Source organism: Lampris incognitus, chromosome 3 (assembly GCF_029633865.1).
Source record: "Lampris incognitus isolate fLamInc1 chromosome 3, fLamInc1.hap2, whole genome shotgun sequence".
NCBI lineage: Eukaryota > Metazoa > Chordata > Actinopteri > Lampriformes > Lampridae > Lampris > Lampris incognitus.
Window position 1 is genome coordinate 117,460,223 of NC_079213.1, and position 16,466 is coordinate 117,476,688.

Here is a 16,466-nt window from a genome sequence, read left to right on the forward strand (position 1 = left end):
AAAGGGAGACAGAGGAAAGGGGAGACACGCTCTGACAGAAGGGAGACAGAGGAAAGGGGAGACACGCTCTGACAGGAGGGAGACAGAGGAAAGGGGAGACACGCTCTGACAGAAGGGAGACAGAGGAAAGGGGAGACACGCTCTGACAGGAGGGAGACAGAGGAAAGGGGAGACACGCTCTGACAGGAGGGAGACAGAGGAAAGGGGAGACACGCTCTGACAGGAGGGAGACAGAGGAAAGGGGAGACACGCTCTGACAGAAGGGAGACAGAGGAAAGGGGAGACACGCTCTGACAGGAGGGAGACAGAGGAAAGGGGAGACACGCTCTGACAGGAGGGAGACAGAGGAAAGGGGAGACACGCTCTGACAGGAGGGAGACAGAGGAAAGGGGAGACACGCTCTGACAGGAGGGAGACAGAGGAAAGGGGAGACACGCTCTGACAGGAGGGAGACAGAGGAAAGGGGAGACACGCTCTGACAGGAGGGAGACAGAGGAAAGGGAAGACACGCTCTGACAGGAGGGAGACAGGAAAGGGGAGACACGCTCTGACAGAAGGGAGACAAAGGAAAGGGGAGACACGCTCTGACAGGAGGGAGACAGAGGAAAGGGGAGACACGCTCTGACAGGAGGGAGACAGAGGAAAGGGGAGACACGCTCTGACAGGAGGGAGACAGAGGAAAGGGGAGACACGCTCTGACAGGAGGGAGACAGAGGAAAGGGGAGACACGCTCTGACAGGAGGGAGACAGAGGAAAGGGGAGACACGCTCTGACAGAAGGGAGACAGAGGAAAGGGGAGACACGCTCTGACAGAAGGGAGACAGGAAAGGGGAGACACGCTCTGACAGGAGGGAGACAGAGGAAAGGGGAGACACAGAAGACAGAAGGGAGAAAGAGGAAAGGGGAGACACAGAAGACAGAAGGGAGACAGGAAAGGGGAGACACGCTCTGACGAAAGGGAGACAGAGGAAAGGGGAGACACGCTCTGACAGAAGGGAGACAGAGGAAAGGGGAGACACGCTCTGACAGGAGGGAGACAGAGGAAAGGGGAGACACGCTCTGACAGGAGGGAGACAGAGGAAAGGGGAGACACGCTCTGACAGAAGGGAGACAGAGGAAAGGGGAGACACGCTCTGACAGGAGGGAGACAGAGGAAAGGGGAGACACGCTCTGACAGGAGGGAGACAGAGGAAAGGGGAGACACGCTCTGACAGAAGGGAGACAGGAAAGGGGAGACACGCTCTGACAGAAGGGAGACAGGAAAGAGGAGACACGCTCTGACAGAAGGGAGACAGAGGAAAGGGGAGACACGCTCTGACAGGAGGGAGACAGAGGAAAGGGGAGACACGCTCTGACAGAAGGGAGACAGAGGAAAGGGGAGACACGCTCTGACAGGAGGGAGACAGAGGAAAGGGGAGACACGCTCTGACAGGAGGGAGACAGAGGAAAGGGGAGACACGCTCTGACAGGAGGGAGACAGAGGAAAGGGGAGACACGCTCTGACAGAAGGGAGACAGAGGAAAGGGGAGACACGCTCTGACAGGAGGGAGACAGAGGAAAGGGGAGACACGCTCTGACAGGAGGGAGACAGAGGAAAGGGGAGACACGCTCTGACAGGAGGGAGACAGAGGAAAGGGGAGACACGCTCTGACAGGAGGGAGACAGAGGAAAGGGGAGACACGCTCTGACAGGAGGGAGACAGAGGAAAGGGGAGACACGCTCTGACAGGAGGGAGACAGAGGAAAGGGAAGACACGCTCTGACAGGAGGGAGACAGGAAAGGGGAGACACGCTCTGACAGAAGGGAGACAAAGGAAAGGGGAGACACGCTCTGACAGGAGGGAGACAGAGGAAAGGGGAGACACGCTCTGACAGGAGGGAGACAGAGGAAAGGGGAGACACGCTCTGACAGGAGGGAGACAGAGGAAAGGGGAGACACGCTCTGACAGGAGGGAGACAGAGGAAAGGGGAGACACGCTCTGACAGGAGGGAGACAGAGGAAAGGGGAGACACGCTCTGACAGAAGGGAGACAGAGGAAAGGGGAGACACGCTCTGACAGAAGGGAGACAGGAAAGGGGAGACACGCTCTGACAGGAGGGAGACAGAGGAAAGGGGAGACACAGAAGACAGAAGGGAGAAAGAGGAAAGGGGAGACACAGAAGACAGAAGGGAGACAGGAAAGGGGAGACACGCTCTGACGAAAGGGAGACAGAGGAAAGGGGAGACACGCTCTGACAGAAGGGAGACAGAGGAAAGGGGAGACACGCTCTGACAGGAGGGAGACAGAGGAAAGGGGAGACACGCTCTGACAGGAGGGAGACAGAGGAAAGGGGAGACACGCTCTGACAGAAGGGAGACAGAGGAAAGGGGAGACACGCTCTGACAGGAGGGAGACAGAGGAAAGGGGAGACACGCTCTGACAGGAGGGAGACAGAGGAAAGGGGAGACACGCTCTGACAGGAGGGAGACAGAGGAAAGGGGAGACACGCTCTGACAGAAGGGAGACAGAGGAAAGGGGAGACACGCTCTGACAGGAGGGAGACAGAGGAAAGGGGAGACACGCTCTGACAGGAGGGAGACAGAGGAAAGGGGAGACACGCTCTGACAGGAGGGAGACAGAGGAAAGGGGAGACACGCTCTGACAGGAGGGAGACAGGAAAGGGGAGACACGCTCTGACAGAAGGGAGACAGAGGAAAGGGAAGACACGCTCTGACAGGAGGGAGACAGAGGAAAGGGGAGACACGCTCTGACAGAAGGGAGACAGAGGAAAGGGGAGACACGCTCTGACAGGAGGGAGACAGAGGAAAGGGGAGACACGCTCTGACAGGAGGGAGACAGAGAAAAGGGGAGACACGCTCTGACAGGAGGGAGACGGAGGAAAGGGGAGACACGCTCTGACAGAAGGGAGACAGAGGAAAGGGGAGACACGCTCTGACAGGAGGGAGACAGAGGAAAGGGGAGACACGCTCTGACAGGAGGGAGACGGAGGAAAGGGGAGACACGCTCTGACAGAAGGGAGACAGGAAAGGGGAGACACGCTCTGACAGAAGGGAGACAGAGGAAAGGGGAGACACGCTCTGACAGGAGGGAGACAGAGGAAAGGGGAGACACGCTCTGACAGGAGGGAGACAGAGGAAAGGGGAGACACGCTCTGACAGGAGGGAGACAGGAAAGGGGAGACACGCTCTGACAGGAGGGAGACAGGAAAGGGGAGACACGCTCTGACAGGAGGGAGACAGAGGAAAGGGGAGACACGCTCTGACAGGAGGGAGACAGGAAAGGGGAGACACGCTCTGACAGGAGGGAGACAGGAAAGGGGAGACACGCTCTGACAGAAGGGAGACAGAGGAAAGGGGAGACACGCTCTGACAGAAGGGAGACAGGAAAGGGGAGACACGCTCTGACAGGAGGGAGACAGAGGAAAGGGGAGACACAGAAGACAGAAGGGAGACAGAGGAAAGGGGAGACACAGAAGACAGAAGGGAGACAGGAAAGGGGAGACACGCTCTGACGAAAGGGAGACAGAGGAAAGGGAAGACACGCTCTGACAGGAGGGAGACAGAGGAAAGGGGAGACACGCTCTGACAGGAGGGAGACAGAGGAAAGGGGAGACACGCTCTGACAGAAGGGAGACAGAGGAAAGGGGAGACACGCTCTGACAGGAGGGAGACAGAGGAAAGGGGAGACACGCTCTGACAGGAGGGAGACAGAGGAAAGGGGAGACACGCTCTGACAGGAGGGAGACAGAGGAAAGGGGAGACACGCTCTGACAGGAGGGAGACAGAGGAAAGGGGAGACACGCTCTAACAGGAGGGAGACAGGAAAGGGGAGACACGCTCTGACAGAAGGGAGACAGAGGAAAGGGAAGACACGCTCTGACAGGAGGGAGACAGAGGAAAGGGGAGACACGCTCTGACAGAAGGGAGACAGAGAAAAGGGGAGACACGCTCTGACAGAAGGGAGACAGAGGAAAGGGGAGACACGCTCTGACAGGAGGGAGACAGAGGAAAGGGGAGACACGCTCTGACAGAAGGGAGACAGAGGAAAGGGGAGACACGCTCTGACAGGAGGGAGACAGAGGAAAGGGGAGACACGCTCTGACAGGAGGGAGACAGAGGAAAGGGGAGACACGCTCTGACAGGAGGGAGACAGAGGAAAGGGGAGACACGCTCTGACAGGAGGGAGACAGGAAAGGGGAGACACGCTCTGACAGAAGGGAGACAGAGGAAAGGGAAGACACGCTCTGACAGGAGGGAGACAGAGGAAAGGGGAGACACGCTCTGACAGAAGGGAGACAGAGGAAAGGGGAGACACGCTCTGACAGGAGGGAGACAGAGGAAAGGGGAGACACGCTCTGACAGGAGGGAGACAGAGAAAAGGGGAGACACGCTCTGACAGGAGGGAGACGGAGGAAAGGGGAGACACGCTCTGACAGAAGGGAGACAGAGGAAAGGGGAGACACGCTCTGACAGGAGGGAGACAGAGGAAAGGGGAGACACGCTCTGACAGGAGGGAGACGGAGGAAAGGGGAGACACGCTCTGACAGAAGGGAGACAGGAAAGGGGAGACACGCTCTGACAGAAGGGAGACAGAGGAAAGGGGAGACACGCTCTGACAGGAGGGAGACAGAGGAAAGGGGAGACACGCTCTGACAGGAGGGAGACAGAGGAAAGGGGAGACACGCTCTGACAGGAGGGAGACAGGAAAGGGGAGACACGCTCTGACAGGAGGGAGACAGGAAAGGGGAGACACGCTCTGACAGGAGGGAGACAGAGGAAAGGGGAGACACGCTCTGACAGGAGGGAGACAGGAAAGGGGAGACACGCTCTGACAGGAGGGAGACAGGAAAGGGGAGACACGCTCTGACAGAAGGGAGACAGAGGAAAGGGGAGACACGCTCTGACAGAAGGGAGACAGGAAAGGGGAGACACGCTCTGACAGGAGGGAGACAGAGGAAAGGGGAGACACGCTCTGACAGAAGGGAGACAGAGGAAAGGGGAGACACAGAAGACAGAAGGGAGACAGGAAAGGGGAGACACGCTCTGACGAAAGGGAGACAGAGGAAAGGGAAGACACGCTCTGACAGGAGGGAGACAGAGGAAAGGGGAGACACGCTCTGACAGGAGGGAGACAGAGGAAAGGGGAGACACGCTCTGACAGAAGGGAGACAGAGGAAAGGGGAGACACGCTCTGACAGGAGGGAGACAGAGGAAAGGGGAGACACGCTCTGACAGGAGGGAGACAGAGGAAAGGGGAGACACGCTCTGACAGGAGGGAGACAGAGGAAAGGGGAGACACGCTCTGACAGGAGGGAGACAGAGGAAAGGGGAGACACGCTCTAACAGGAGGGAGACAGGAAAGGGGAGACACGCTCTGACAGAAGGGAGACAGAGGAAAGGGAAGACACGCTCTGACAGGAGGGAGACAGAGGAAAGGGGAGACACGCTCTGACAGAAGGGAGACAGAGAAAAGGGGAGACACGCTCTGACAGAAGGGAGACAGAGGAAAGGGGAGACACGCTCTGACAGGAGGGAGACAGAGGAAAGGGGAGACACGCTCTGACAGAAGGGAGACAGAGGAAAGGGGAGACACGCTCTGACAGGAGGGAGACAGAGAAAAGGGGAGACACGCTCTGACAGAAGGGAGACAGAGAAAAGGGGAGACACGCTCTGACAGAAGGGAGACAGAGGAAAGGGGAGACACGCTCTGACAGGAGGGAGACAGAGGAAAGGGGAGACACGCTCTGACAGGAGGGAGACAGGAAAGGGGAGACACGCTCTGACAGAAGGGAGACAGGAAAGGGGAGACACAGAAGACAGAAGGGAGACAGGAAAGGAGAGACACAGAAGACAGAAGGGAGACAGAGGAAAGGGGAGACACAGAAGACAGAAGGGAGACAGGAAAGGAGAGACACAGAAGACAGAAGGGAGACAGAGGAAAGGGGAGACACGCTCTGACAGGAGGGAGACAGAGGAAAGGGGAGACACGCTCTGACAGAAGGGAGACAGAGGAAAGGGGAGACACGCTCTGACAGGAGGGAGACAGGAAAGGGGAGACACGCTCTGACAGAAGGGAGACAGAGGAAAGGGGAGACACGCTCTGACAGGAGGGAGACAGAGGAAAGGGGAGACACGCTCTGACAGGAGGGAGACAGGAAAGGGGAGACACGCTCTGACAGGAGGGAGACAGAGGAAAGGGAAGACACGCTCTGACAGAAGGGAGACAGAGGAAAGGGAAGACACGCTCTGACAGGAGGGAGACAGGAAAGGGGAGACACGCTCTGACAGAAGGGAGACAAAGGAAAGGGGAGACACGCTCTGACAGGAGGGAGACAGAGGAAAGGGGAGACACGCTCTGACAGGAGGGAGACAGAGGAAAGGGGAGACACGCTCTGACAGGAGGGAGACAGAGGAAAGGGGAGACACGCTCTGACAGGAGGGAGACAGAGGAAAGGGGAGACACGCTCTGACAGGAGGGAGACAGAGGAAAGGGAAGACACGCTCTGACAGGAGGGAGACAGGAAAGGGGAGACACGCTCTGACAGAAGGGAGACAAAGGAAAGGACACAGAGGAAAGGGGAGACACAGAAGACAGAAGGGAGAAAGAGGAAAGGGGAGACACAGAAGACAGAAGGGAGACAGGAAAGGGGAGACACAGAAGACAGAAGGGAGACAGGAAAGGAGAGACACAGAAGACAGAAGGGAGAGAGGAGTCAAGGCAACAGGCGTTTAATAAAAGCACGCTTGCTCACTCGAGCCTCATTCTCATGCGCTGTCAGTTACAGTGACGTATTTCACATCGGTACGTTATCACTGCCTGTTATTCTACCAAATGATGCTGTCATACCCAATGATGCTGTCATACCCAATGATGCTGTCATACCCAATGATGCTGTCATACCCAATGATGCTGTCATACCCAATGATGCTGTCATACCAAATGATGCTGTCATACCCAATGATGCTGTCATACCCAATGATGCTGTCATACCCAATGATGCTGTCATACCAAATTTGAAGTGCTCTTAAAGAAATACAATACATCATCCCATCTACCAACTGCACGTTTTCCTTTCTACGTTCCACTTTATTGTGAAGCACAACAGGTTTGTGTAATTCAATGTTGCTACTCTGACGATGATGCTGCAGATCTGTATGAAAGTCTATTGTGGGTAAATAGTTACACGTTATTACATTGGCATGGACATAGCAAATGCTTGTGGCACAGGTTTAGTTTTCCTCAGACAAATGATCTGATGAAAATTAAACCTGGTAATGAACTGAGTGAATCAGGAGCGTCAGGCTCCGATTGTTTGTCTTCTTTCATTTTGTGCTCAAAAACAGCAAAAGTTGAAACTCAATCGTAATACTCGTTATGTGGTAAATGTAAATATCTCAATACTAGCGTTTGTAATTCTCAACCCGAATCTCCTGTCAGGCTCGACCCGGTAACGTCGGCTCAGGCTCAGATTACGTCATTATTCCAGCGGGGTTGACAGGCTCGGGCTCTGCGCTGCAATGCAGATAATGAACTTCAACCTGAGGTTGAACTTGAATGTGCGAGCGGGTGGGGGCTCTCCCACAGTTGTGGGTCTGATATGTGTCAGAAATCACAGACGAGGTAAACTAACAAATAAATAAATTAACCCAGAGGAGGCTGGACAGCTGCTTTATAGCCTACCTGCAGTTCACTTTGCATGTGGTCCATCACCTCTGACAGTCCAGCTGTGCTAAGCAGGATCGCGGAGGATATTTTCTCCATTGGATATTATTTCTATTGTTTACGTGGAAGATGTCAGCTGACTAGCTGGCCCTTCATTGCGGCCCGGGACACGTGCGTTTACACTTAAAATGCGACGTTGGCAAATGCGTCCCAGCTCACCGCCGAATGTGACCTGCGCGATTAGATCTCAAGACGAGCTGAGGACGCATTGGTTGCATTCAAATCTGTACTTAAAGCTGTCCAGGTGAGATAGGATCACCACCAGATCTAAACAGGGCCTCGAACTGTTAGCTTGGTCCCAGGATGTGTTTTTTACAAAGGTGGAACTGTTTGCTGCTGAGCCGACGATACACCTGCCACAATGGCTGCTGCACCTTGTTTGTAGTCTCAGAAAATCAGTGTCAACAGGTCTATTTCTGTCTGCACTTACTTTCTACTATATCACACCGCTGGTCTACCGGAGCACTGACTGTGTCCAACAGACTCGCCACATCTTCATGACCTACCGGAGCACTGACTGTGTCCAACAGACTCGCCACATCTCCATCACCTACCGGAGCACTGACTGTGTCCAACAGACTCGCCACATCTTCATGACCTACCGGAGCACTGACTGTGTCCAACAGACTCGCCACATCTTCATGACCTACCGGAGCACTGACTGTGTCCAACAGACTCGCCACATCTTCATGACCTACCGGAGCACTGACTGTGTCCAACAGACTCGCCACATCTCCATGACCTACCGGAGCAGTGACTGTGTCCAACAGACTCGCCACATCTCCATGACCTACCGGAGCACTGACTGTGTCCAACAGACTCGCCACATCTCCATGACCTACCGGAGCACTGACTGTGTCCAACAGACTCGCCACATCTTCATGACCTACCGGAGCACTGACTGTGTCCAACAGACTCCCCACATCTTCATGACCTACCGGAGCACTGACTGTGTCCAAGAGACTCGCCACATCTTCATGACCTACCGGAGCACTGACTGTGTCCAACAGACTCGCCACATCTCCATGACCTACCGGAGCACTGACTGTGTCCAACAGACTCGCCACATCTCCATGACCTACCGGAGCACTGACTGTGTCCAACAGACTCGCCACATCTCCATGACCTACCGGAGCACTGAATGTGTCCAACAGACTCGCCACATCTTCATGACCTACCGGAGCACTGACTGTGTCCAACAGACTCGCCACATCTTCCTGATCTACCGGAGCACTGACTGTGTCCAACAGACTCGCCATATCTTCCTGATCTACCGGAGCACTGACTGTGTCCAAGAGACTCGCCACATCTTCATGACCTACCGGAGCACTGACTGTGTCCAACAGACTCGCCACATCTTCATGACCTACCGGAGCACTGAATGTGTCCAACAGACTCGCCACATCTCCATGACCTACCGGAGCACTGAATGTGTCCAACAGACTCGCCACATCTTCATGACGTACCAGAGCACTGAATGTATCCAACAGCCTCGCCACATCTTCATGACCTACCGGAGCACTGACTGTGTCCAACAGACTCGCCACATCTTCATGACCTACCGGAGCACTGACTGTGTCCAACAGACTCGCCACATCTTCATGAGCTACCGGAGCACTGACTGTGTCCAACAGACTCGCAACATCTTCATGACCTACCGGAGCACTGACTGTGTCCAACAGACTCGCCACATCTTCATGACCTACCGGAGCACTGACTGTGTCCAACAGACTCGCCACATCTCCATGACCTACCGGAGCCCTGACTGTGTCCAACAGACTCGCCACATCTCCATGACCTACCGGAGCACTGAATGTGTCCAACAGACTCGCCACATCTTCATGACCTACCGGAGCACTGACTGTGTCCAACAGACTCGCCACATCTCCATGACCTACCGGAGCACTGACTGTGTCCAAGAGACTCGCCACATCTTCATGACCTACCGGAGCACTGACTGTGTCCAACAGACTCGCCACATCTTCATGACCTACCGGAGCACTGAATGTGTCCAACAGACTCGCCACATCTTCATGACCTACCGGAGCACTGACTGTGTCCAACAGACTCGCCATATCTTCCTGATCTACCGGAACACTGACTGTGTCCAACAGACTCGCCACATCTTCATGAGCTACCGGAGCACTGACTGTGTCCAACAGACTCGCCACATCTTCATGACCTACCGGAGCACTGACTGTGTCCAACAGACTCGCCACATCTTCATGACCTACCGGAGCACTGACTGTGTCCAACAGACTCGCCACATCTTCATGACCTACCGGAGCACTGAATGTGTCCAACAAACTCGCCACATCTCCATGACCTACCGGAGCACTGACTGTGTCCAACAGACTCGCCACATCTTCATGATCTACCGGAACACTGACTGTGTCCAACAGACTCGCCACATCTTCATGACCTACCGGAGCACTGAATGTGTCCAACAGACTCGGCACATCTTCATGACCTACCGGAGCACTGAATGTGTCCAACAGACTCGCCACATCTCCATGACCTACCGGAGCACTGACTGTGTCCAACAGACTCGCCACATCTTCATGATCTACCGGAACACTGACTGTGTCCAACAGACTCGCCACATCTTCATGACCTACCGGAGCACTGAATGTGTCCAACAGACTCGGCACATCTTCATGACCTACCGGAGCACTGAATGTGTCCAACAGACTCGGCACATCTTCATGACCTACCGGAGCACTGACTGAGTCCAACAGACTCGCCATATCTTCATGACCTACCGGAGCACTGACTGTGTCCAACAGACTCGCCACATCTCCATGACCTACCGGAGCACTGACTGTGTCCAACAGACTCGCCACATCTCCATGACCTACCGGAACACTGACTGTGTCCAACAGACTCGCCACATCTTTATGACCTACCGGAACACTGACTGTGTCCAACAGACTCGCCACATTTTCATGATCTACCGGAACACTGACTGTGTCCAACAGACTCTCCATATTTTCATGATCTACCCGAACACTGACTGTGTCCAACAGACTCGCCACATCTTCATGATGTTTCAAATGGAAGAAATAGGTTTTAAAAAAAGAGTCACAGATCGCAGCTTTTAATATTGTTAAGAACTGTTTTATTTGTATCAAAATATTTCCATTCACCTGAAAGCTCCTTATCTACTGACTGACCCCAAACTGACTGCACCCTAACCCTAACCCTAAATGGGGCTCATTCAGCATGCACACTGCTTGGCAATGTCATTAAGGTTCTTAGGCATTCCAAAGCAAAACGCGATTTTGAAAGCCCTATTCTGATGGGGTGAATTTTACCTGAGGAAGTTCTTTATTTGGAGGCATTGCCCATTATTCCAGCGATGTTCATCCCGTCAGAATATATCATGTTGACAATTTGTCATCTGACTGGGAAGTAAAAATTCCGTACTAAATTACCTACTTTTTTTTTTGTGGAAAACTCAGGTACTCTGGTAATACCAGTCCCCGTGTGAGTTGACACGCAGAGTAATTTAAGTGTGTTTCCCCCTCATAATATGAGCTTTGAATCAGATCTCCTTCACTCTACAAATTCTGTTTTATGCAGTATATGTACTCCCCCCTTTCCTCCCCAACTGACCAAGTACAATTGGGGAGGACGCTGCTGCACCCCCTCTGCTGATCCGGGGAGGGCTACAGACTACCACATGCCTCCTCCAATACATATGGAGTCACCAGCCGCTTCTTTTCACCTGACAGTGAGGATCCAAAGGAGTTGAATCAAGTGCAACTGGACTTGGTATATATCCGTGAAGACGTTTCGCCTCTAATCCAAGAGGCTTCCTCAGTTCGTGCCTTTCTGACTAGACCAAGCTAGTGTGACTGGCTGGTGATGTGACTCAGAATTTATCCTAGGGGAGTTGTTATCAGAGCTATTGATGTCCATGGCTTTTTGTGTTCCGATGTTTACCAACGCCCGTCGCTAACACAGCCATAGATATGAGTGGCTCTTTTGTGTACCGATGTTTGGCCGCGCCCGTCGCCATCGGAGCTACTGATTTGCATTTGTTTAGCAGCGACGGTCGTTGGGGGTGTTAGTTTCGACTTCATTATTCAGTGGTCATGAGAGTCGTTGGAGCCGTTAGTGAGCGACTGTTGTTCTTGGAGGCTAGGCTTCTTGAGTCTCCTGGGTAGAGATGAAAGGACGGCATTGTAAGTGGGAGATAGGTGGTGTCGCAGACCTCCTCCTCTGTTGAGGGATGGTTTTTCCAGTTTCGCATAGATGGCTTCCTTCACCCCTCTTTCAAACCATCTATCTTCTCTGTCCAAAATGTGTATGTTGCTGTCCTGGAAGGAGTGCGTCTTCTCCTTTAGGTGTAGATAGACTGCTGAGTCTTGTCCTGAGGAGTTTGGCCTTCTGTGTTGGGCCATCCGTTTGTGTAGCGGTTGTTTGGTTTCTCCTATGTGTAGGTCAGTGCAATCCTCATTGTATTGTACAGCATACACCAGATTGCTTTTCCGGGTGTGTGGTACACGGTCTTTGGGATGAACCAGTCTTTGTCAGAGTGTGTTGCTGGGTTTGAAGTATACCGGGATGAGGTGTTTGTTGAAAATTCTCCTGAGTTTCTCGGAGACCCCAGAAACATACAGGATAATTACGCTCTTCATTCTGTTCCTTTTCTCCTCGTCGCTCACCTGGTTGGTCTTTTTGGAACGTGTTGCAGTTTTCACAAAGGTCCAACTGGGGTAGCCGCAGGTTTTTAAAGCTCCCCTCAGGTGTTTGTGTTCTTCTCGTTGGGCCGGAGTGCTGCTGGGCACATTGTCAGCTCTGTGTTGCAGAGTTCGGATGATGCCCAGTTTGTGTTCCAGAGGGTGGTGTGAGTCGAAAAGTAGATATTGGTCTTGTGTGTAGGTTTCCTGTAAACCCCAATGTGGAGACTCCTGTCTTCCCTAATGTGGACGTCACAGTCCAAGAAGGGCAAACTGTTGTTCTTTATGTCTTCCCCTGTGAACTTAATGTTCTTGTCCACTGAGTTGATGTGTTTGGTAAACGCTTGCACCTCTTGTGTTTGGATTTTGACCCATGTGTCGTCCAGATATCTGAACCAGTGGCTCGGAGGTGTTCCTCTGAAGGAGTTCAGGGCCCTGTTTTCTACCTCTTCCATATATAAGTTGGCCACAATGGGCGATACTGGTGAGCCCATTGTACAGCCGTGTTTCTGTCTGTAAAACTGGCCACTGAATTGAAAATATGTAGTGTTCAGGCAAAGGTCCAGTAGTTGGCAAATCTGGTCTGGGCTGAGGTTGGTCCTATTGTGGAGGGTGTTGTCCCGTAGCAAACATTGCCTCACAGTTTCCAAAGCCTCCATGGTTTGGATGCAGGTGAATAACGAGGTCACGTCGTAGGATACCATGGTTTCATCCGGTTCCAGTTTTACGACTTGGACCTTGCCCACGAAGTCAATGGAGTTTTGGATATGATGAGGTGTTTTGCCCACTAGAGGGGTCAAGATTTTGGCTATATGTTTGGCAATGTTGTACATGACCGAGTTTATGCTGCTGACGATGGGCCTGAGGGCGGTTCCATCTTTATGGATCTTAGGGAGTCCATATATGCATGGAAAGTTATCATGTGGGTAGAGGCGGTGGTATTGTATCCGATCAATGGTTCCTCCTTTCTGTAGTTTCTGTAGGTACTCTATTATTCTCCTCTTGTAACCACTAGTAGGATCACGTCTCAAAGGTTCATAGGTGTCGGTGTTGCTGAGTAATGACGTGATCTTGGCGTGGTAGTCTGATGTGTTGAGGATAACCGTGCATCTCCCCTTATCTGCTGGAAGGATAGTGATGTTTTCATCCTTGCTCAGGGTTGTCACGGCTTTCCTTTCCTCCATGGTTAGGTTGGAAGGAGGGAGTTTCGCATTGGACAGAGCTGCTGATACCTTTAACCTAAGCTGTTCTGCCTCGGTTTCCATTAGCTTGTTTTTCCTTATGGCTGATTCTGGCCCAACACAGAAGGCCAAACTCCTCAGGACAAGACTCAGCAATCTATCTACACCTAAAGGGGAAGAAACACTCCTTCGAGGACAGCAACGTACACATTTTGGACAGAGAAGATAGATGGTTTGAAAGAGGGGTGAAGGAAGCCATCTATGCCAAACTGGAAAAACCATCCCTCAACAGAGGAGGAGGTCTGCGACACCACCTATCTCCCACTTGCAATGCCGTCCTTTCATCTCTACCCAGGAGACTCAAGAAGCCTAGCCTCCAAGAACAACAGTCGCTCACTAACGGCTCCAACCACTCTCATGACCACTGAACAATGAAGTCGAAACTAACACCCCCAACGACCGTCGCTGCTAAACAAATGCATATCAATAGCTCCGATAACGACGGGCGTGGCCAAACATCGGATTACAAAGAGCCACTCATATCAATAGCTCTGACAACGACTCCTAGAGGATAAATGCTGAGTCTCATCACCAGCCAGTCACACTAGCTTGGTCTAGTCAGAAAGGCACGAACTGAGGAAGCCTCTTGGAGGAGAGGCGAAACGTCTTCACGGATATATACCAAGTCCAGTTGCACTTGATTCAACTCCTCTGTATAACCATGACCTGGATGAATGAGAGCATTCACAGACATCTGACAGTGAGAAGTTCCACCAGGGGGACGTAGCGCGTGGGAGGATCACGCTACCCCCCCCCCTGAACAGGCGCCCTGACCGACCAGAGGAGGCGCTAGTGCAGCGACCAGGACACATACCCACATCCGGCTTCCTACCTGCAGACACGGCCAATTGTGTCTGTAGGGCCGCCTGACCAAGCCGGAGGTAACACAGGGATTCGAACCAGCGAATAGACCGTAACACTACCTGGACGCCCCAATGTGTACCTTTGCTGGTTGCGTGGTTTGGGTCCCGGGCTGTTCCGGTGGCATCTGGACACTGCTTGGCATCCTCCTCATCATATTCTTCATATGTTTTATAATTACATTACAATTGTGTTATCCTCTTTCAATGTTGTATTGTGTAAACAACATCATTGCACGTTGTCCGTCTTGGGAGAGAGGTCCTCCTCTGTTGCTCTCCCTAAGGTTTCTCCCTGTTAAAGGTTTTCGGTTTTTTTTGGGCGGGGGGTGTTGTTTATCTGCTGTAAAGCCCACTGAGGCTAATTTGTGAGGCTAATTTGCGATAATGCGCTCTGCAAATAAAATTGACTTGACTTAATATACTAAATTCATTGGCGAAACTTCGAACAATCATTGACTGCTTCTTTCACAGAAGGATAAGTTGGTCGAAGATTTCCCGCCACACATAACCACTGTGTGATTATGTTCCATGTATTCAAACTGGTGCTGGAAATTGGCCTCTCCCCAAACAGCTCCCAAATGAAGCGTCTCTTCTCGTCTGGTGTCTTGCTTCTTTGTTTATATATATATATATATATATATATATATATATATATATATATATATATATATATATATATATATATATATATATATGGGTATACTTGAAAGAGCAACAGCATAGCCAGAGAAACCCTGCGAGTAGTCAAGTCCAGGATACATGTAGTAATTCAGGCATTATCTCATCAGAATGACATAAACCTAACATACCAAACCTTCCCTGGTATCATCCTGTCAGAATAGGGCTTAAGTCTAGCATCTCATTTACAAATGAAATCTAAAAAGCTGCTACTTATTACTGACACAGCACACGTGGAGCAGAGCGTAGGCTCTCTTGCGGGCCTCTTGGATGTAGGTGTACATGAACTCCCGTCCAAACATCTCCCTGTCGTCCTCATCTTCACCGGCCCCCTGGCCTGGCAGTTCCACGTCAAATGTTAGAGGATTGTCCCGGAAATTCACAAATCTGATACAACAGAAAGAAGAAAAACCATAATGCCACAGACTCTGTTTTGCCTATATGAACTGACTGATGTGTAAGGGGGAGGGGGGAGAGAGTTCGCGTAGACCTTCCAAATTTGTCATATGCATAAGAGAATCTTTTTATTTCTGTTCCAAAAGCTGTGATTGGATAGTCCCAGAAAAAGTCCCTTTTGAAGATGTTATTATAACAATGAATTATTAGCGTTCCGATGTTCAACTGGAAATAATAAAGAAAACTTAAACGGATTCTGCATGTGACTTTTCTACTGTGAACTTTTAACCTAGACTGGTTCACAACAAATGACACACATATTGTAGGCACTTGACCCCCACACTTGTCGTGGTGCCAGCGTACTTACTGCAAAGTATTATCGCGAACAAAGTAGCTTATTTTTACAATACAGTACTGAATTACCAATATTACTGGCCAAGTATAGTTTGTTCATTCAGATTTTCTAATTTTCAGTTACATTGATCTGATAGAGAAATCTAAAAAACCTGGAGTTAAACAAATTCACATGAAAAAAAAATGCTAAAAATATTAGCTGCCTTGAGAAAAAGCATCAACTATACAATTTTTTAAAATGAATTTGAAGGTGTTTGTTTAAATGTGCCACAGTAGTTAGCGCAGTCGCCTCACAGCAGGAAGGTCCTGGGTTCGAGCCCCGGGGTAGTCCAACCTTGGTGGGTTGACCCGGGTCGTCCTCTGTGTGGAGTTTGAGTGTTCTCCCTGTGTCTGTGTGGGTTTCCTCCGGGGGCTCCGGTTTCCTCCCACAGTCCAAAAACATGTAAGTCAGGTGAATTGGTCGTGCTAAATTGTCCCCAAGAATGAATGTGTTTGTATGTGTGTGGGCCCTGTGATGGCCTGGCGGCCT

General features: G+C 51.7%; 1 protein-coding gene across 1 annotated transcript in view; it reads right to left on the minus strand.

Moving 5' to 3' along the window:
- Nucleotides 1-15,396: 15,396 nt before the first annotated feature.
- The window catches only part of lrrc39 (leucine rich repeat containing 39), a 58,399-nt gene continuing 57,329 nt past the window's right edge, over nucleotides 15,397-16,466 (minus strand). The window contains exon 7 of the mRNA XM_056276948.1: nucleotides 15,397-15,574. Coding sequence (XP_056132923.1) covers nucleotides 15,397-15,574 — 178 coding nt within the window. The remainder of the gene's footprint in view (nucleotides 15,575-16,466) is intronic.